General features: G+C 36.4%; 1 protein-coding gene and 1 long non-coding RNA gene across 5 annotated transcripts in view; one reads left to right on the top strand and one right to left on the bottom strand.

Annotated features, from left to right (window-relative positions):
• Positions 1 to 5,061: 5,061 nt before the first annotated feature.
• LOC102081119 (carcinoembryonic antigen-related cell adhesion molecule 5-like) overlaps positions 5,062 to 21,205 on the bottom strand; it is a 30,486-nt gene continuing 14,342 nt past the window's right edge. Inside the window, exons 5-10 of one of the 2 annotated variants that reach the window (XM_005455537.2) lie at positions 9,798 to 10,070; positions 9,362 to 9,619; positions 8,850 to 8,955; positions 7,805 to 7,851; positions 7,663 to 7,688; positions 5,062 to 7,161 (exon numbers count right to left, since the gene is read on the bottom strand). In XM_005455537.2, the coding sequence (XP_005455594.2) occupies positions 6,934 to 7,161; positions 7,663 to 7,688; positions 7,805 to 7,851; positions 8,850 to 8,955; positions 9,362 to 9,619; positions 9,798 to 10,070 (938 nt within the window). In that variant the 3' untranslated portion in view covers positions 5,062 to 6,933. The remainder of the gene's footprint in view (positions 7,162 to 7,662; positions 7,689 to 7,804; positions 7,852 to 8,849; positions 8,956 to 9,361; positions 9,620 to 9,797; positions 10,071 to 21,205) is intronic. The other variant, XM_019355202.1, reaches the window with a different exon arrangement.
• LOC102083116 (uncharacterized) lies at positions 14,972 to 17,687 on the top strand. Of its 3 annotated transcripts, none has more exons than XR_003222229.1 (5): positions 14,972 to 15,265; positions 15,657 to 15,720; positions 16,098 to 16,250; positions 16,621 to 16,710; positions 17,023 to 17,687. It is a non-coding gene; the product is annotated as an uncharacterized LOC102083116 (long non-coding RNA). The 3 variants fall into 3 exon arrangements; XR_003222228.1 differs by having other exon boundaries at positions 14,974 to 15,011; positions 15,133 to 15,720; XR_002060153.2 differs by having other exon boundaries at positions 14,975 to 15,720.

Genomic DNA, 21,205 nt, shown 5'->3' with positions numbered 1-21,205 from the left:
CTATTCATTGATTTTCATCTATATTTTATAGAAACTTGCATTAAAAAAATCACAAGGTGAGAACACAATCCTGTACAATGATACTTTCGAAGCAACATTTAACAAAACATTGCACTTTTAATCAAAAAGATCACCTTTTTTTTTTTTGCTATAGTAGCAAGTCTATTAAACTTCCCATAACACCTGTCAGTCATCACCATGACATTTGTATCATAATGTATTGCTTGTAAGGTAACGGAGGCGTTATTCTCACAGTGAATAACAGCTGTGCTGATTTGCTTTAAATCTGCTGTTTGAATAGTCTTGATAAAAAGAGGACTCATTGAATCCCATACACAGCCACAACAAGTTTGTTCTTGCAACATTGTTGGTTCACAGTTGGCAAAGTAACTAGATTACAGATTTCAGAGGACAGGAGGACGCAGCAGACACCATTGTGTACTTGTTGACATCATGGCTCAGCTCAACTCAAGCATGTGCTTAATATTACCAATTACCAATATTCTTAAAAAATAGGCTAATGAAAATTTATAAGCACTTTGGCAAAATACTCAACTATAAAAAAAAATGCAAAAAGTAATGTAAAGGCTGCAGTAAACAATCAACTGATTTGCTGATGATCTTAGAAAGTGGCAAAGCACTTAATTGTCTTATCTTGTTTACGAGCAGGTAAAATGCAAACAGTTTGTTCTCCAGTGTCATTAAGAGACTTAGCTCCAGAAAGCCAACAGATGTTAAAAGGGTGATCCTGCCTTGATAGTCTTATTCTAGGTCACACACACCAATGGTGTCACTGTGTCTCCTACTCCTGGATTCAGAGGACCATCAGGCAACATACCAGCTTCTTTTAATGACAATCATCAAAGCGTCAGTCTTCGTCTTCACCTTTGAGGCAGATAAATTTAAAGCATTTAAAATAAAAATGTTTCAGAAGACAATAAATAACTGGATTGAAGTCACACAGTATGTGCTCCAGACTGAAGGTCTGTTGGCCAACAACAGGATAAAGTGATGATGAAAATGATGAAAACTTTAACAGATGATGAAAGTCAGTAGTCATTTAGCCATTAATAAAAGTTTCATGAGGTGTACAGAAGATGAATTTTCAAAGGTCAGACTGACCCCTAACCTGACACTCCCTATCATAAGTGAATATTTACAAGCCTACTGCAGGCCTCAGTTTTCCCCTGAAAACCTGGAACAGGTCTCCCTCCTGTGGTGAAAATGTGTTTGTACAAACACTCTCGAAGAAAATTGAAATTGAAATTTTACAAATTACCTGAACTCACATGATAAATTCATTTCTCTATTTCAATTCATCACATTCAATTATTTCAAGTGAACATATATATACATATATATATATATATATATATACAACACCCATCTCGCCCCTGCGGGCAGTTTTATCCTTCAAGCTCGGGTCCTCTACCAGAGGCCTGGGAGCTTGAGGGTCCTGCGCAGTATCTTAGCTGTTCCCAGGACTGCGCTCTTCTGGACAGAGATCTCCGATGTTGTTCCCGGGATCTGCTGGAGCCACTCGCCTAGCTTGGGAGTCACCGCACCTAGTGCTCTGATTACCACGGGGACCACCGTTACCTTCACCCTCCACATCCTCTCAAGCTCTTCTCTGAGCTCGAGAGGATGTGGAGGACATCCTTTCGATATGTATGTATATACGTATGTATATATGTATATGTATATATACATACATACATATACATATATATATATATATATATATATATGTATATATATATTCTGCTCAGTATCTTTGCTGTTCCTAGGACTGCGCTCTTCTCGACAGAGATCTCGGATGTTGTTCCTGGGATCTGCTGGAGCCACTCGCCTAATTTGGGGATCACTGCACCGAGTGCTCCGATTACCACACTGTTACCTTCACCCTCCACATCTTTTCAAGCTCTTCTCTGAGCCCTTGGTACTTCTCCAGCTTTTCGTGTTCCTTCTTCCTGATGTTATCATCGTCATTCGGTATCAGTACGGCCGTCTTCCTCGGCTTGTCCACCACTGCTATGTCCTACTATGACATAGGGCTGGTTCTGCTGGAGTTTTTCCTTCCCACTGTCACCAAGTGCTTGCTCAAAGGAGTCATGTGATTTTGGGGGTTGTCTATGTATTGTTGTAGGATCTTTACCTTACAATATAAAGTGCCTCGAGGCAGCTGTTATTGTGTATTGGTGAACTATAAATAAAACTGAATTGAAATGACAACAACATCGATGCAGGCAAAGAAATAAAGTTTCAAACTTTAGAATCCACCAGTATTTATTTTTAAATAAACAGAGTATCCTCTGTTCCTTCAATATTATCACTACTTATTATAACATTGCACTGCTAAGCAGTACCATGGAGTTTTCACCAAATCCAGTTATATCACTACCGTCTTAGACTTTGTTCCATAAACACAGTATGTTCATAATAAGAAAAAGCTTAACAAGTTAATATTTATTGGTTGTTGGAGCAGGAAGCCTCAGAATTTGCAGCAAATTCGGGGGGGTACAGGGGTGCAGCAGCCACAGCAAATGCAACACTTGCTGCCACGGCTCTCTGTGTTATAAAGTGTCTGTGAGAAACACAAGAGACATGAGCACAGTGTTCATCTGTAGCATTATCACTCACTCTGTTTATTTTCACCTCATGTGGAGGAGGCACCAGAAGACTTCACTGACAAAACACATTCACTCATTATTAAATTAGCTCAAAGTATGTGGCCAAAGTCATTCAGTTAATGTTACCTTCCATGAGTCCACTGATACTTCCTCATGTGCTGCTGCTGGATTGTCCATGATCATCTCATTGGTCCCTTCAGTTCTTGTTCCTGTAGGTAAATTATTTACAGTAGAAGCCATTTTATTTAAACAAATGTTTGTGGCATATAAGCTAATTTACTTGGACAAAGTCAAGTTGAGCACAATGGCCACCACAAATGCAGCACTGAATGTCCTCTTGGGAGGGTTTGAGGGGTCCTGACTTGGATTCTGATATTGTAACTGCGTGATATAAACTGAGAAGTGCATTTAACATACAAAATGAAAATAATAGGCTATTTTGTTAAAGCTTGTTTTATTATAGTTTTACCATTTTGGCTCTACTGACACATTATCAGCACCTAATGACACTGATTTTACTTAAATTGTAAAACTAAACCGTTACCTCTAATATGATTTTTAACTGTCCACAAACTTGTTACTTTACTTGATCACTCAAAAATATATGAAGTATAAAATGGCAGGAAAAAATAAGCAAATAAATACCTGTGGTTTTTAAATAATTAATAGAAACAGGGAAGTATCTATATTCTTTCTTTTGGCTAGTTTTATTAACAGATAAAATTTACAGCGCATTTCATCTTCTTGCATGCAGCGTTATTATTTGTGTTGCATTTTAAACCTCCTGTCAGCTTATTTGTTATTAATGTTTATTTATTATTTATTTGTTTAATATGAGCTGAATGTGCTAAATATTTCCACAATAATAGCAGCACATTAATGTGTTTATCAGTTATTAATGTTCTCATATAAAGTTTTTAACATCTAAATCTATTAGTAAAACAGTGCACATTACAGTCACACCCTTATTTCCCAAATGTTTTTATTTTTTTAACCTAATGTCCTTGATGATGAAATACAACAAATGTGCATGTTTCATAGAGTTAGATACAGTTAGTTTTGAGATGATGCTGTGCTCATTGTTATTCTATGAATGTATGGATTTGTCCACATTATTAAAAGGATAGGATGAACCAGCAAAAAGTGCACAATTGCTATTCACAATCCTCAAAACACCAGATGGCACTGTCTCACATGAGTCTTTTTTATTACTTCTGGTTCCCTCTAGTTCTAAATAAGGTCTTCATAAAACGTATGACCAGAAAATGACCTGAATTGCTGGCTGTAAAGAGTTATCAGTAAGCCCAACACTGGTGTTGATACGGTAATGAAGCAACTCCACATTGTATATCCTCTTTTTGCAAATCTTGCTCAATTTTTTCTTCTCTAATCCTCACTGTGTGTGTCTGTATGTGTGAGGCATTATTTCCTTCCATGACTGTAAATTTTAAGTCTAATTACAAAAAAGATAAACTACAAACTAGGAAACTCATCTTATTAAAATACTAAATGTAGCATTTATGTTTTTTTAATAATTATTAATATTATATTAGATGCTTTATTATTTTACAAGTTCTCTGTTACTAGTAGAGAAGTTTTCCCAGCTGTCAGACACTAAGATAAGTTGTTAAATATCATATGTGTTCAAATAGGTAGCACTTTTCAGAAAACACAAAGGGCTAACCGTGAAATACTCAGTAATTTGTCAGTTTGTGGTATAATTCTACTTTCAAATTTAAGTAAAAGCACATGTGTAGATGTGTAATATGTAACAGACATCATGTGTTCATTAACAGGTACTTTTACTGCATTGTTATTTGATTTTATTGCTGTGATGACATTAGTTGGCAAGGCAACGTATTTTATGCGCAATGACCTTTGAATTTATTGCTGCAGGTAAAACAGAGTGTCATTCCTGGAACTACATTTATTTTTGTATAATTAGGCTACAACTATTTCCTCCTTCAGTTACACTTCTAATATTTTCTCCATCTTTTGTTTTATAACTTTTAACTAAGTACACAAACATCAGAGAAACTTTAAATATAGCTTGAATATAACTTGGCTCTTCATTTGCAGCCTTCTTTGGGTCTTGTGAACAAGAAGATATTTATGTTCCTGTTCTGAACTTCTTTATTTTTTCAGTTACAGTTCCTTTCTTGTGACATTTTAAACAATAGATATCCATCAACTACTGTGTCATTTCATCTCTGGAAAAACAAAAACAAACAAAGAGACACATGCGACTTATGCGTGCATTTTATGAAAGAAGCAAAAGTGTCACTAAAGCAGAACATGCTCCGTAAACTTCAGTAATTGAAAAAGTATTTTATTCATTTGAAGAAGCAAATATATTATTACAAATACATTTAAAAAATGTATTTCACTCAGCAGTGCAGTTATCATCATTGCACTGCTGAGTGAACGGGTACACACTGGTTACACATTTATTACACTTTTATTTCGGCATGTGGCAGAAAAAAAAGACATCAGCTTTCAATGGACATAAAACACCGACAGGGGCAATGCAAATGTAGCTTGATCTTCACTAATGGGTAACTAATGGGGGGAGGGAAAGGGGGCTAACTGAGATAACCGCTAGACAAACACTGAAAATAGGAGGGGGTCTTCTCTCATGGTTTCATGTGCTCTAAACTAAAGTTATTATTTCACACGAGGACCAACAATGACCAAAGTACAGACTGTACATACAGTCAGAATTAATACATTTGATTTTAACTGAAGTGAATTGAATAGAAAAGGTGAATAACAAGTGTTGTTGGTCCACAGTTAAACAATGAATGAGTTTAAAGCCAGAGTTAAGACAAACTACTCTTATTTGTTAACTGAAGCCTTGGTCTTTAAATACACCAATATCCGTGTTACAAAGTGCACACGAAGAAAAGGACAATTGTCATCTCCGTCACGCATTTATTGCTTACGTCAGGGGCGTTTCTAGCCCATTTTTGGGGGTGCTGAAGCAAGCAAGTGAAGGCACGCCTCCAAACAGATGCAATGCACTAATACACTATCTCTTTTATTTTTGTACTTTATTTGACCTTGACACTTTTAACTCAGGTGGGAAATAGTGCAAGAATAATTACATGAGAGCAGACTGGCTACCCATTAGCAATAGTATGAGATATACATTGCAGTTTGTATGACCTGCTTCTAGATTTTATTTATTCATTCAGGGTTTTTTGTTTTGTTTTGTTTTTTGGAAGACCAGTGTAGAATAATAAGCTGTTTGTTTTTTTATCAAAGAGATGATGCATTTAAATCTTGCATTACAGCTAATGTTGATTGTCTGTTTTTGTGTATTTAGGCAGAATTATCTATTATATCTGTTATTGTTTACATACAAGAGAAACATGGCAAAAAATTTGAGGACAATACAAGTCATCTAGGCACTTTGAAGGGATTTAAATGATAAAGTAGCTCATTCTTATCAAACATATCAATAACTATATTTATCACATAGGTTCACTTGTGCCAGGAAAAAACATCTACAGTCCCCTAATAAACATAATATTTTGTTTAAAATGTGCCTATTTTTTGTACCAAAGTCATAACATTTATAATAAATGATATGGGAATATGTCAAAGCACTTGTTATTATTTATCTGAGTAACTAAACAAAGATGTAGTAGCATTCTGAAATGTGATCCAGGCTGTTGTTTAGTGTGCAATGGATGGTTTCCCTAAACCTGCTCAATAGCACCAGAAAATGTTTGAAAGTCTGGAATCATTCAAAATCTTTTTCAATGATTTTAAAACAGAAATATTATTGATTATTGTCACTGCTGACCTTTCATTGGCAGGGATGAGAAAATGGATTTTACTTCAATCTAAGTAAGTAATCTTAAGTCCAACTAAGGTAATGACACATTAATGAATCATCAAATTGATCATCAAATAGCATCCAGGAGTGTTGCTGGAACTACTACTTCACTACTACTTTTAGCCACAAATTATAATCTTGTATGAAATCACATGATATTACAACAAGCCTGTGAAAGATAAATATCTGAATCAAATAAAAAGAATATCACTGCTCAGATAACTGCACTTTGCACTGTACAAAGAAAATGCTGAACACAAGAACAGGAACACTATGATATGCCGTTTACTCAAAGTAATAAGGAAACATTGTTCCCATGGCAATAAATTTCAGAGCTGGTTGATTATTGACTACTTTTAAAGTGCTTTGACTCAGGAGTTCAACTCCAAGCTAGCCCACAATAAATGGAGTGTTTGACTGCTTCTGGCCTGCTTGGATATGAATCTATCACATCCAGTACACTCAGCGTACGCGAACCTGAGCATAGGTTTCTGCAGCATTAGGATCAGCCTGAGGAGCGGGCCTCCTCACTTGGTGCACATGGGTGTCATATGTAGGGAGGGAGGATGCTGCAGGAGCCCTGTTGTTTGCCTGAACCTGAGCATGATTTGAGGATTCATTCTGTAAACCCATCTGAACTCTCCCATCATTTCTTTTTGGGAAAAAACTGACATCTGCATAGTTCAGCTCCTACAGAAGAGACAGAGTAGAAAACTGTGAAATACAGGGGATCTTATCTTTTTGTTTTATATACTTTAGGTTCAAACTTTTATTCAGTTACATCACAATAAATGAAATGTATTTATTAAACATGTACAGTATCTTAGTTAATATTACCAAAAAACTGAAATAAATCCATTACATGACAGTTAGAGTCTGACAAGGTTCAGAGTCTGAATTTGAGCACTATGGTAAACAAGTGTTAGCTGAGATAGAAAGATGAGGGAGGAAGGCTCTGTGTATCAGCCCATACTGTCTTTTTCACAAACCATGTAGCCACCAACAGCTATAAAAGTATCTTGTATGTATAAAACTCCAAAGGTCATGGATCTATGATCATTTTACAGTCAAGCTTATTAACATATAAATTACTTCATTTGAGTAGTTTGGAGCAAGCGTTTTCCCATTAAACATGCTTTCCCTAATCACTTTGCATACTTTGGTGAATGTAAAAGAACTAAAAATGTTTACCTGACTCGAGGAAGCTGCGTTGCCTCCTTAAAAAAAAAAAAAAGGATATTTGTAATTGAATTCAGGGAGTAAATATTAACAGGTACATGTGCGCACACACACAAACACACACACACACACACACACACACACACACACTAACCTGTTGTAGTGGAAGTGTCTCTATTTGTAGATTTCTTCAGAGGTCCTCTGTTGAGAGGGATAATGAGTCATTAGCTTGCATTAAAATGACATCCTCAAAACATTTGCATAATAACAATAACAAATATTTCCAGTCGGGACTGTGCCTGACTTTTTTTTTTAGTATTAGTACCTGTTTAGAAAGTGCAAATATGTCAAATAATATTAAACAGCCCAAACAATTTTTTGATTTTCGGTTTTATAACCACAATAAGTTATACAAAAAAGGATTACAAGTTTTTTTTGAAAGTGCTCTAATGAAATTTTAATGTCAACTACTGTGCAGATATATAATTAATTTAATGTCCACATAAAAACAATAATGTAATAATGTAATACAAGGTTATGTTCCCCTGAAAAACAACAACAAAGACTTGTTAAATAACCGCTAGTGTCACGACTAGAAATACACAGATAGCACACATTCACAAATGATAAAACTGAATGAATGAATGAATTGAAATTTATTTCAGTCAACAACAACACAACAAATTATAATTTTACATAAAAGTACTCAAATAGTAACCGAAAAAGGAATAGGCTGAAGCCTTGTGGCTTATACTTATCCTATCCCTTACCCCCATAGAAATAATCAAATCCTTAACCTAGAAAATAAATAGCATTGATAAATAAGTTGTATAACAGTTTAAAAAGAAAACAATGATAAATCAAAAAAATTTTTAAACCATCACAAACAATTTTTAACAAACCAAATTTCTATAACCTTGTATAATACAAATTTTTAAAATCCTCCTGAAGAATGACAAAGAAAAACACATCTTCAGTTCATCATTAAGTCCATTCCATAATTTAACTCCCAAAACTGACACACATCTATACTTAACATTGGTTCTCACTTTAGGTATTTCAAACTTATAAGACCCCCTCAAATCATATTTTCCATCTCTTAGTTGAAACATACTTAAAATACAAATTGGAACATTCTTTTTCATCACACGATATATCATTTCTAAAGTTTTAGAATATATAATAACTATCCAACATACTTTTTCTTATAAAAGAAGTATCCACCACCAGCAGCTGCAGCCACAAGGACAAAACATGCGATTACTATTCCAGCGATGGCACCAGCAGATAATCCTGATGATGGTTCTGGGAATATATAAATATGAAAAAATATCAGTTGTTTTGAATAGGAGTTTCACCATCTTCTCATAGTCATGCAAAAAATGTCCGCTTTTACTTTATTCGTAATTGGACAGGTTTCAGTGTCAATTTATTGGACAATTTATTATACAGAAGAGGTGCAGAAATCAGTGAATGGAGAATATTTTGTAACGTTTAAATGTTAGGGCAAAACTATCAAGGCATCATGTGGCTTTGGCAAACATCTTTCTATCTTTAAATGGAGACCTGTATTTAAAACACAATTGTCTCATGAGCTTGAAATTAATCTTCAGTTTTTTGTTAGTATAAAAGATCTTTAAGGAAAAACTTCCAGCTTCCAGAAGTCTATTAGCTGACAACAAAATCCAAGAGTATCAACACATGCAGGTACCTGTTACAGTCAATTCATGCACCACTGATGATGATGTTCTCTCGGTTATATTATTCCATGCTTGACAGGAGTAGTTGCCACTATCAGAAAGTTCAACCTCTTCTCTAACGTACTCAGCAGAATTACTGAGGATTTCTATACCATTACGCAACCATCTAAATCTGGCAGATGGTGTAGACTCAGCAGAGCAGGTCAGTTTTAAGGTGTCTTTGATATTTGTCTTATTTGGACCATTAAGCTGAACTTTTTCTGGTCCATCTGAAAAACAGGTATTTGTAAAATAAATGATAAAAATATCAAAAAGCTTCTTAATTTTTGAATAAAAATTCTTTATTAAATGGCTTATAAGAAAACATATCAGTACTATAATTTGTTCTTCAATATTTTGTAGCTGTATGCATGAACAGTAATGTACACTGAACAGCATATTACTTACAATTAACAATCATGATGTATTTAGCTCCATCACTGCTAAAGGAGTTGCTGGTTTGACAGAAATATTCTCCATTGTCTTTCCTATTCACAGAGTTAAAGGTCAACACTCTGTTATTGTCAGAAAGGATCATGTTGTCAGTCGGGGTCAGATCAGAGTTATTCTTCATCCACTTTCTGGTAAAGACTGGGCCAACAGCTTCACAGGTTAAGTTGACAGACGTCCCCTCAACTGGCAGGTTTGGTGATGGTTTGACAGAAGTGCCTGATATTTTCTCTGTTTGCCAAAAGATAAATGATTGAAAAGAAAAAAAGAATATTTATATAAACAAAAATATGTAAGTGACTAAGGGCCCAAATCATAAACTAATTTTAGTAAAGGTGAAATAAAAGAAAGAAGCTGAAAAAAAATTAAAAATTTGAGATTAAAAGCAACAAATTAAACATAAGAGTTGAATTAAACTCTTCAGATGTGGGATAATTCTCTCAGGACTAACAAAAGGATTAATGGGCAACACTAAATAATGTAAGTCATATAAACTACTATTAAGGTTTTCATGATAGTCGAATTTCAAACTCAATATCAATACCTTGGAAATACCACAATCCTTAAACAACAATGGCAAAAATGTCATATCTTAAAAAAACTTCAGGTGTTAGTGAGGGGAGGAGCTGTGTGCTTGTCTGTAGACAGAGTTATGTTAAGTTATATATTAAATAATACCTATTATTAAAAAGTATTTTTTACATTTTATACTACATTTTAACACAACTTGACCTTCAAGATCAACACATGTAGTATTAAATTTAAAGGTGTCTGATTCTTTGAATATAGCACTCTTTGAATACAACCAATAACCTAAAAATTTGCACGAAGATGACATGAGGATAGATAAAGAGAGACAGCTTTTCATTTACCACTTTTGCTTATTTGCCACTTTTTGTGATTCTGCTTCTGTGTGGAGGTTTATGCAGATATAGAGTTGGAGCCATGTGTTATGGGATTATGACATGAATGATTTCAGAGAAAAAGAGCCCATTCAAAGTTTCTGGATCTTAATGGTTAGTTTTAACGATGTATGGGTGTTTAAGTGACATAAAGGTTGCATGAATTTTAATTTGAGAGTTGAGTCTGAGGTCACATTACAAAAAAAAAGATAAAATAAGAGAATATGTTATAGAAGACCACATATGAAAACAGACCAATTTCTGTAGCGCAGTGCTTTTTAATGGGAAGGGGCTAACTCTGTGCTAACCCCTTAATTGGGGTGAACAAGGTCTGCCTATGCCTGCCTTCTTATGTTTGACTCATGGCTAGATCTGTCAGAATCAGAAACCCTGGCAGACATAGTTATATATAAATGTCTGCCAGGTACCTTTGTCTTTCAATAACATAATTAACGGCCCAACATTTTCCTCATAACACCACTGATCAGCTCAGCAGACCCTTAAGTTTACCTGCATTCATCCTGTTTACCTGTCAGCAGTTTAACTATAGGGGTGGGTTTAAAAAATCGATTTACAGATTCAAATCGATTTTAGTTTGAATAATGCGATATTCATTCAATCCTGACTCCATTTTTAAATATAAATGTATTTTGCCAGAAACACTAGAATCTCAGGTTAAAGCTCACAAAACAATTTCAACAACTGCAAAACAACTAAAACACTAGAAAAATTTGCATTTCCTGCGAAAATGCTGTGTGGATGCCTTAACGCTGAAGCTGTCTGCTGAAAAGCTGAAAAAGCTAAAAAGTTGCAAAAAGTTGTATGGTGGTGAAAAAAAAATGTCACCCTGAGCAGGATTCAAACCTGGCCCTCCTGAGCTTAAGGCAGCCACTCATCTCACTGACCCAAACTCATTCTCGCAAAGAAGAGGTGGACAGACTGACAATTCTGCTGAAATTAGCAGAAGCTGCTGAGAATCGTGCTGATAAGAGGTAAAAGGGCTGAAAATTTTGCAGAAAAGAGGTGAATCAGCAGAATTTTTGCTGAAAAGAGGGAAAAAAGCAGAAAGTTTTGCAGAAAAGAGGTGAATCAGCAGAATTTTTGCTGAAAAGAGGGAAAAAAGCAGAAAGTTTTGCAGAAAAGAGGTGAATCAGCAGAATTTCTGCAGAAAAGAGGCAAAGAAGCAGAACGTTGCGCTGAAAAGAGGTGAATGAGCAGAATTTCTGCTGAAAAGAGGCAGAACAACCTGGTTCTGCTCAAATTCACCAATCAGAGGTACTGCCTCTATCTGCTTCATCAGGCTGTGTACTTGTATGTATTTCTGCCATGGAGCGTTAACAAGAATCTGAGGTCCATATTAGAAAAGCTGCTAAAATCATAAAACTTTGCAGAATTGTAATAAATTAGCAATATAAATTACAGGTCTGTGATAGTGTATAAATTTGTAGTGAAAAAAAAAAGTTGAACAAAGTCGGATTGAACCCACAAACTTTGAGCTGCAGAGCCGTGTCATTACTGATTGCGCCACCTGGAAAGAGGGTGGGCGTCTGAAAGACAGAGACTTGAGCAGTCAGAATTAGATCGCGGTGAGAGGCGAAAAACGCCGTTTTTTGGAGTTACAAAACGTCATGTAACTCAAAAACTAGGTAGGATAGAAGCATAATTCTTGTACTGGGTGAATCAGCGGACTTTGGTGTACTTTGACTGTGATTTTCATTGCTCTTTGTACCTCCGTCGCGGAGATATGACGAGAGAAGAAACGGCTTCATTTTCGAAGTTTGAAAACTGAGAGGAGGACAGATTTCCACCCCTCAAACAAACGCAATTCATTGCTCAACGGTAAGATAATTGTAAAAACTGCTTCCACTGTGAGTGTCAGCAGTGTCTGAAGATATATTTGCACAAGCCTCATGTCCTAACTTTGCTTTGTTTAAGAGATATGACGATTTGAAAATGCCTCTCATTAGAGAGTCCCAGCGCTGATTTTGAACAGACTCTCCATTGACTTTGTATAGAGAGTTTTAAGACCTTGTGTTGCTCTGAGAATAAATGTACTAAAATCACTGAATGAAGAGCAAACAGTGCGTCACATTGTCACGGGAACACTCTTGTATTAATGTGATGATTTGTCAAATGTCTAAATCTTATTTGACTTGATTCTAATGTGCTGGTGAGTATCTTTTATGCTGATGGAAATGATGATAACACAGAACACACAGCAAGAATCCCTGTTATACAAATTATGTTCATTCTACCTTGATCTGCAACACACTGAAGCATTCATCTCTTGTCCTTTTTATAATAGTGTTGCATTTGACTGGTATATTTTTATGTTCCTCATATTATATTATATTATATTATATTATATTATATTATATTATATTATATCTTAAATTAAATTAGATTTTCACGTGTCTGGAATAGTTGGCAGTAGCTGTAAGTGTTAGGGTCAGTAAATCCAGATAACGGAAAGATATCCTGGACTGTCCTTTTACCCTCATGATTAATATTCACCATGAAAATATTAGTCTAACATCCCGAAGTCTGTATGTGTTTCATAGTTTGTAATAAACTTCGTACAGTTAAACTTAATAGTTGCTACATGATGGAAACACTGACATTATCTCTTTATTATGCGTGTATACACAGGTCACGCTGCTATTAAACAAAAAACACAAAGATCGGGTGTAATTCGGATTTTATTTAAATTTTAGTAATAGTGACCTATCACATAAAGACCCCCAAACTTATAGGAAGAAAGCTGATGTTTAGAATACAGTTGAAAAAATATTTTTAAAAAGATAATTTAATAAATTCTGGAGCAGGGTGGACACCACTCTTCAGTATCTACGAACAGCATCAATATCCTGTGGTGAAAATGTTTTCTCCTCCTCAAACATATTTTTAATGTTAGTTTTAAATTAAAAATTAACGCTTGAAATAAGTATAACACATATGAACATCAGAAAATGAAAACCCGATAGCTATAGCCTAAGTAAATTAAGTCGATGTTCAAACTTCAAGAGGTGACAACAGGGGTTATGCAAGTTGTGTACCAGGAGCCGCGCTTTGTTGGTGGTACAAGACCTCAATCGCTTGCAAGGTGAGCAGGTCTATTACACGCTTTACTGTGACACTGGGTTGGATAGACATCTCCAAAATCATCAAAGCACTTTTGCAAACAGGCTCTATCTTGACAAACAGACCAGATATTTGACAATTAAGCCACTACATTCGCTGCTAAAATATATTAAAAGTGTGTTCGGTGACACACAAACAGGATATTTTAAAGCATAGATTACTATGAGGCTGACAGATAAAAATTAATTCATGAACACAGCTGCAGGGCCAGGAGTGCCAAAATGAATTAAATAAATGCATCATTAAATAACTAATTGAATGTGTCAATAATTATCAAAATTTGAAAATAAATAAATAAAGAATTTATTGAATGTTTTAAATGAAATTAATAGACATTTAAATAATTAATTATATATTTACTTTTTTTTATTCAAATTTAATTAATTAATGAAACTTTTAATTAATTATTTAATTGTGTATTTATTTAATTCATTTTGGCACCCATGGCCCTCCGTACTGCGCACCATGGCAAGATGATAGACCATGGCATCCCTATGTCTCACATGGGACAAAAAAGGCTAGCAGTAGTGTTGCAGAGTATAGCATGGTGGAAAAGAATGGAGAGAATTCCCCACTAAACTTTTGGGTTGGCATTACCTTAGATTTTTTTGTATTACTACTACATCCTCTAGCAGATCGTTACATGGTGAAACCTTTTGAATACAAGCACGCTGATCCACATAGGTGTGCACACGGGTGTTCACTGTTCATAGACATAAACTACACCTTTATTGGCTGCTATTTCCAAGCACAATGTGCACTGTCGGTCCTGCTTGCTACACAACAACATTCAATATTTAGTATTTACTGCTGTTTACACTTAGCTAGATTAACGTGATGGTGTTGTGTTTAGTATGTTATTCTGTTTTTTTTTTGTGCTTGTTTTCTCTTCTTTTTCTCTCAACAGGTGATCCAGGAGATTTTTTTTCTCTTTTTAAGTGCCCTTTCTCACTGTCCCTCTTCCCTTCTGTTTTTCTTTTCCTTCATCTTTCTTTCTCCCTTTCCTATCCCTCAGTCATGTCTGTCCCGTCTGTAACAACTGAAAATAAAATAAAATAAATAATAACAACAAAGGTTGATCAAATGGACCAACACTGAAAAAAAGGGACTGGCCATCTCTTGGATTTATGTAAGCATCTTGCATGTATTTAACACAATTGCCTCATGTTTTAAAGTTAAATGTAACTATATAGTGTAAAAACTACATGATATGCAGAAAGGGTGTATTAAATTGTTCATATCATGTTCAGGTGAAGTAAGTCAATAAGATAGCAACGTTAAATCTCGTGAAACCACGCGTGATTTCATCTCGCGGGCTTTGGATCATGGTTTAAAAAAGGCATCCATCTCAGTCAAGTCCAGCAGCCAACTCTACGTTTTTTGGTATGTCTTGATTTTTTGAATTAATATTTACCATATTTCAGCCAAATGTAGTTAAACGTCTAGAGTGTCGCCATGTAACATGTTAAAAAAGAACCGTTAGCTTATTTGCTGTTTTATCTGTTGTCAAAGAATTGGCGCTTTTTCATCTGAATTTGGCCGTAATATCACATTAAATTAATTACGAGGCACTCATAACATAATTTGGTTTTCTGTGTGAATAGATTTGCCAACTGACTTTTCGGTTGCATTGTGTATTTACTGCACCATGGTGTTAGTGAGATTTTGGACATTGAACAGCTTTAGCTAATATCATCAGCGGCATTATGCTAGCTTACTCCTGCCCTCACCTGCTGTCCTTTTGTTTTTGTTTGTTTTTTTGCTACACATTGAGAGACGACTTCTATTCTGCATTTCACCAGGAGTCAGCTGATGGATTGTGGGTTCAAGGTGTTATGGTGAGAAATTATATTCTATTTTCGCTTAAGGTTTCTGTAACTTAGTTATAATAGGTTTTTTTTTTATAATTATTAGGTACATGCATACTCAAATAGACCACCCTATTAATACAACTGAGAAATCCAAAATCTGCCATAGGTTTAACTTATACCTGTATGTATTGTCAGAAAGGTGATTACTAGACTCACATTAATGCACACTTGAACTAAAATGAGGTTGTAACTTGTGGGTTGTTGGGTTGCAAATCAGAAACAAACATCTTTGGATTTTTTTAATCCCATAAGATCTGGAAACACAGTTTTTATTCAACAAAACATTACTGATTAACCAAGAAGAGTGCCTGCTGTTATTTCAAAATAATTTTATGTCATTTCAGATAAAATGCAGCATTCCAGTGCATCCCAACCATGCCTTTACAGTCAAGGTTTCTGACGGAGCTGGGTTTCTCTCTGACAGTCTGCTGAAAGTGTTTGCAAAGTGATCAGGGGAGCAGGGCACAAAGCTAAAGGATGTAGCTGCCATGATGACAGTAAGAACTTTAAAATTCTTTGACTACAAAGTGTATATGTATTGCATTAGGTCAGTAAAAGATTTTTATGCTGCATCCATTGAAACAGACAACTATTACCTGTGAGTACTTATTCCACTAAACGGATGCCATAATTTTCGTCATGCATTTACTGGCCCACTGAGAAAAAATTATCTTTTTTAAAAAAATATGTTCTGGAAACTATATATCCATAAAGTTGATGTCAAACAGGAACTTTTGATATTGCTTTGTAGATGCTGGTGTTGCATGTTGACTGGTTTAAAAAGTCAAGAGTTTTTGTCTGGGATCATTTTCTTTTGTGCTACTGAAAAGTTCACAATTCTCTGTTTTCTTTGTTATAATACTTAAGGATGACATTAATGCTCGAAGGGAGTCCCTCATCAAAGTGCTCCGCATCTGTGTGAAAGACAATTGCAACATCTTGGTGCAGGAGTTCATGGTGAGTGTTTTATGAGTAGATTGTGGCTTTGCAACATTTCAAAATGCATTTAGTTATCCACTTGATCCTCATTGGACTGGTTAGGACCAGTAGTCCTCTTTAATAATTTGAAGTTCACATGAGGCCTGGTAGTGAACTCGGCCGCCGGCCCTTGAGTTAGCCCATGAATGGCAGCATGGCAGGCCACTCTTTGGCTATAGCTATTTACTATGTTGCTTGCATTGGTTTAAATTACTCTAACATTAGAACTGGTAGATTCAAAAGAGATGAGTTTAAAAAGGAATCTTAAAGAAATGTTTTGTGTTTAACCAGGACTTGACTGAGGCCACTGCACAGATTGAGAAAACCACAATGAACATCTGTCTCCAGAGGATGCGCCAGGCAATGACTTTTCTGATGTTGGCATCATCATCGAGGGTATAGTAGTTCTTCAAGATCTGGATAACGTGACTTTTGCAGCAGCCATGCTGTTTGGACCTTTTTTATTCCTTCAATATGAGTTACCCATCACAACTCTGCTACACTTTTGAGTTGATTCAAAGGGTGGTAATGGATTTGGATGCAACTCAGCTCTCAAGAAAAGCTCACAACTAAGACAAAACTGCTACTGCAAGGAAAGCTCACTGTTATGCATGCAAGGTGATCAGCTCTAGGTGAGAGGACATTTAAATCTCACACTTGTTCTGCTGCATTTTTGAAGCTCAATTCCAGGAACAGATCGCAGGGTTCATTTTTATATACTCTGCAACTGCCATGAGGACAGGTCCATTTTTTTGTTGTTTGTTTTTCCTTTTGCTCTGTACAAGTTCTCTGTTTATCTGTTTGGCAGCATTTTTCAATTTCTGTTTGTATTTTTTCTTTCTTTTACTAGTGAAGAGATGTAGCGTGAACAGTTATACAGTCTAAATATCCCATATGGGTCGTGTGAAATGGTGTTTTCAGTTTCATTCAGTTGAAGTAAAGAACGATGAATATTTCTAAGTGTGCTGTGCTGTTTTGAACCAAGATGTCACAGTATGATCAGTGCTGTAATTTTTGACAGTCACTGTATCAATGTTATTTTTGCGTCTCTTGAATAAAGGTTTTGACCTGCAAGTGCTAATTTCTTTAGTTATTGGGGTAAAATGGGTAATGTTAATAGGAAGGTGTTCGCCAATTCAGTAACCTAATTTAATGTTAATGGAAACTAACGTTACCTCAAATTGTTTAGTTATAATTGTTGTTTAACTGAATCTTGACGTCAGAGGCCTTAAATAGGATGTTTTGTATTGTTCTTTCCAAAGATGGTTACCTGTGACATTTTTCAAAAGCAACAGTCTAATTTCTTTGCTGTGATTGATTCCAGAGAACACGGAAGAACTGACATTATTTAACTGTTGATTTATATAGATTCAATAGATGAGTAATGTCAGTTTAATTCTTTACCTACTGTCAATGCAATGAAATTAGACATTTTGTTTTGAAAGGTTACTGGTGGATGCCAGCAACCATCTTGGAAGAGAACAATACAATCTGTTATAAGGCCTCCATTTGAAAATTGTGTAATTGATACTAGAATATAATAGCAAAATGTAATTTGAAGATAACATGTAATATTTAAGTGACCAAGTAGTATTGGGTAAAAGTTACTGAATGGTGTTGGGATAAAGTGAGAAAATTGTGAAGGATTAAAATATTCCAAGAGCTCAAATTACTTCATCAAAACATGTTTAAGTCACATTTTATCAACACAAATTGCACAGGTTTATTGAACATGAATAAATTGTGTTAATTTAACTCAATTGTTTAAGTTGCTGCCAAAGCAAAACATCTGTGTGCAACAAATGTCCACCATTGAATTAAGTAAATCCAACAACATATTTTTTTCAGTGAATACGGCAAGGCCGTGATGATCCATTTGGCAAAGTAAATCCATTGGGTATCCTTGTTGGTCTTCAGACAACAATTCTGACAGCTAAAGAACCAAATGGGACAGGCAAATAAAAAAAAAAGAGAGATTCTACTCTAGTCCAGCTGCCAGCTATTTGGAGTTGAGTACAGGGAGCAGCTGATTGGGAAGGATTGGAGCCCTTCTATATAAAGGGGAGAGGAAACGGGGAGGGGAGGTTGTTGTTTTTTCAGTAGGACACTGTTGCAGCAGGGAAGCCTTGGAGACTCCAAGATGAAGTGTGCACATTTTAAAGGAAAGGATTTTTAACCTGGCCTTGTTTTGCTTTTGTTACGTCCCTCTGCAGCCCCTAATCTCCTCAATGTTTTCAGCTGGTGCTAATTGGCCACACCTAGGCAGGTGTGGATAAAAGCATACCTGATGCAAGCTTCCCGGAGAGCTCACTTGTCTTTCCCTTGGTGGCACCAGCCATTTTAGCCAACCTGTTATTCCATTTTAAGATAAAACCTCTTCTCACCTATAATCTGGTGTTCGTCTCCCTTTTTTATGTTGCGGCCTTTGAGCCAGGTCGTAACATAAGTGGGGGCTCGTCCAGGATCTTTGGACATTTTAGTGGAGACTGAATATCAGTTTTTTGTATTGCTTTTAAGTGGGTGAGTGATAGTGTTCACTGTAATTGAGCAAACTCTCTTTAGTTAGTGTGTTTCCGCTGGGTGGCTGTGCTGCCCTTCCATCGAAGCACTTGTTTATTGTTTTGCTTTGTTGTTTTAATTTGTTATGTTTGGTGGTTATCCTGGGTGGGGGTACGTTTCAGAGTTTGGTAGGAGACTATATCTCTGGTCTGCTGCCTGCTCTCGATTTCGCGTTTAAAGTTGCCCCGAGCCTGGTACACCACTGAAGACTAGGTAGGTAAAGTTAGGGTTTTATTGTTTTTAGCATTTTAGGTTGGGAGTTGCTCATAGTAAATCAGTGGCACCAAACTTGGCAAGAGGTTTGAAACCATTCATTAATTATGGTCTTGTGGCTGAGGCAGGTAGGCCATTTTTAAGTTGGCATAGTGTGTACAACGTGTGTGCATCTAATATGTCAGTGTTGATGGATGCTAATGAGATCCTCGTGTGGTGTTTTGTGCTGTGACCTTTAGTGTTGTGGGGAATATGGCTACTTTTGTTGGATCACTTGTGAGTGTTGTTGGTCAGGTGATGGCAATAACACTGAGGGGTGCTGAGCCACCCTTGATGTGATCATTGTGTGGCCATAGCTCTCCATTTTGTGGTTGGTCACTAGTATGCTTGCTTTACTGAACCTTGTGGATTAAAGTAACTTGTTGTGGTATAAGGCCACTTGTATGTGACCATTTGTGTAGTGGAGATAACAGATCACTTGTGTGTGATTATTCGTTGCTACTTCTGGTTTTGTGTTGTAGCAGGTTGTGTTATGTCCCTCTGCAGCCCCTAATCTCCTCAATGTTTTCAGCTGGTGCTAATTGGCCACACCTAGGCAGGTGTGGATAAAAGCATACCTGAGGCAAGCTTCCTGGAGAGCTCACTTGTCTTTCCCTTGGTGGCACCAGCCATTTTAGCCAACCTGGTATTCCATTTAAAGATAAAACCTCTTCTCACCGATAATCTGGTGTTCGTCTCCCTTTTTTATGTTGCGGCCTTTGAGCCAGGTCATAACACTTTTAAAATAATCTGATGATGTTGGAGGGAGGACTCATTTTAATTAGGATTTGTGTGGATCTGCTGGGAGGAAAAACACTGGATTGGAGACTCTCTGTGCCCATGGAAAGGAAACTGGCCAAGTTTTAGGGAAGTTTCAGCTCGAGAGTGGAAGCCCCAGGATCTGGTGTGGAGACCCACCCTCGAACGACGCCAGGCCTGAAAAGGCTAACAACCCTGACCGCGGTGGCTTTGGGCCTTGGATTCCTGGCCAGAGTTGTGTCTTCAGCCAGCAGTTTGACTCTGAGGAAAAAAACATAAAGTCTTGTGCACCCCATTGCTGTGCGAGTGTGGTGGTTCATTACTGGTCAATATTAGAGCTTACCACAGTCTGGTACTGAAGCCATTTTGGGCCGTACATTACATTTGGTGTTCGTCAACAGGATTTGTGACCAGTATACAAAACCACCTGCCTTAGACTGATCAATATGGCTGATGAACTATCTGATACCATTAATATGGTGTCACCATTCTTTATTGGTGCACCATGGGTACCAAAATTTTGTGGGCTTAATACGAATTAGAAAAACTGGGAGAGCCAAATTAGTGCAATGCTCCGTGCTCAAAAGTGATCGATAGGACAGCAGTGTGATTTTGTACTGCGTGCATTAGGAGGAGAACCACGACGCGAAATTCTTATTTTGGAGCAAGTGGAGCGGGATACGTCAGATAAGATCTTTCTTCAACTTAAAGAACTTTATGGCGATAAAACAGCTGTGGGTACCTTGCATGCCATGCTTTATGAGTGCAGACAAAGGCCAGAAGAGCCTATTAGAAAGTTCACTTTAAGTTTAAGGGAGATAAGGTCATCGCCTGTAAACAAAAGAGCCACAAGACCCTCGGTGTGCCAACCTGCACATGCGTGATCAGCTTGTTTTGGGCCTCA

This window comes from Oreochromis niloticus, linkage group LG11 (genome assembly GCF_001858045.2).
Source record: "Oreochromis niloticus isolate F11D_XX linkage group LG11, O_niloticus_UMD_NMBU, whole genome shotgun sequence".
Taxonomy (NCBI): domain Eukaryota; kingdom Metazoa; phylum Chordata; class Actinopteri; order Cichliformes; family Cichlidae; genus Oreochromis; species Oreochromis niloticus.
The sequence above is the reverse complement of the archived record's forward strand: the minus strand, read 5'-3'. Positions and strand labels throughout refer to the sequence as shown.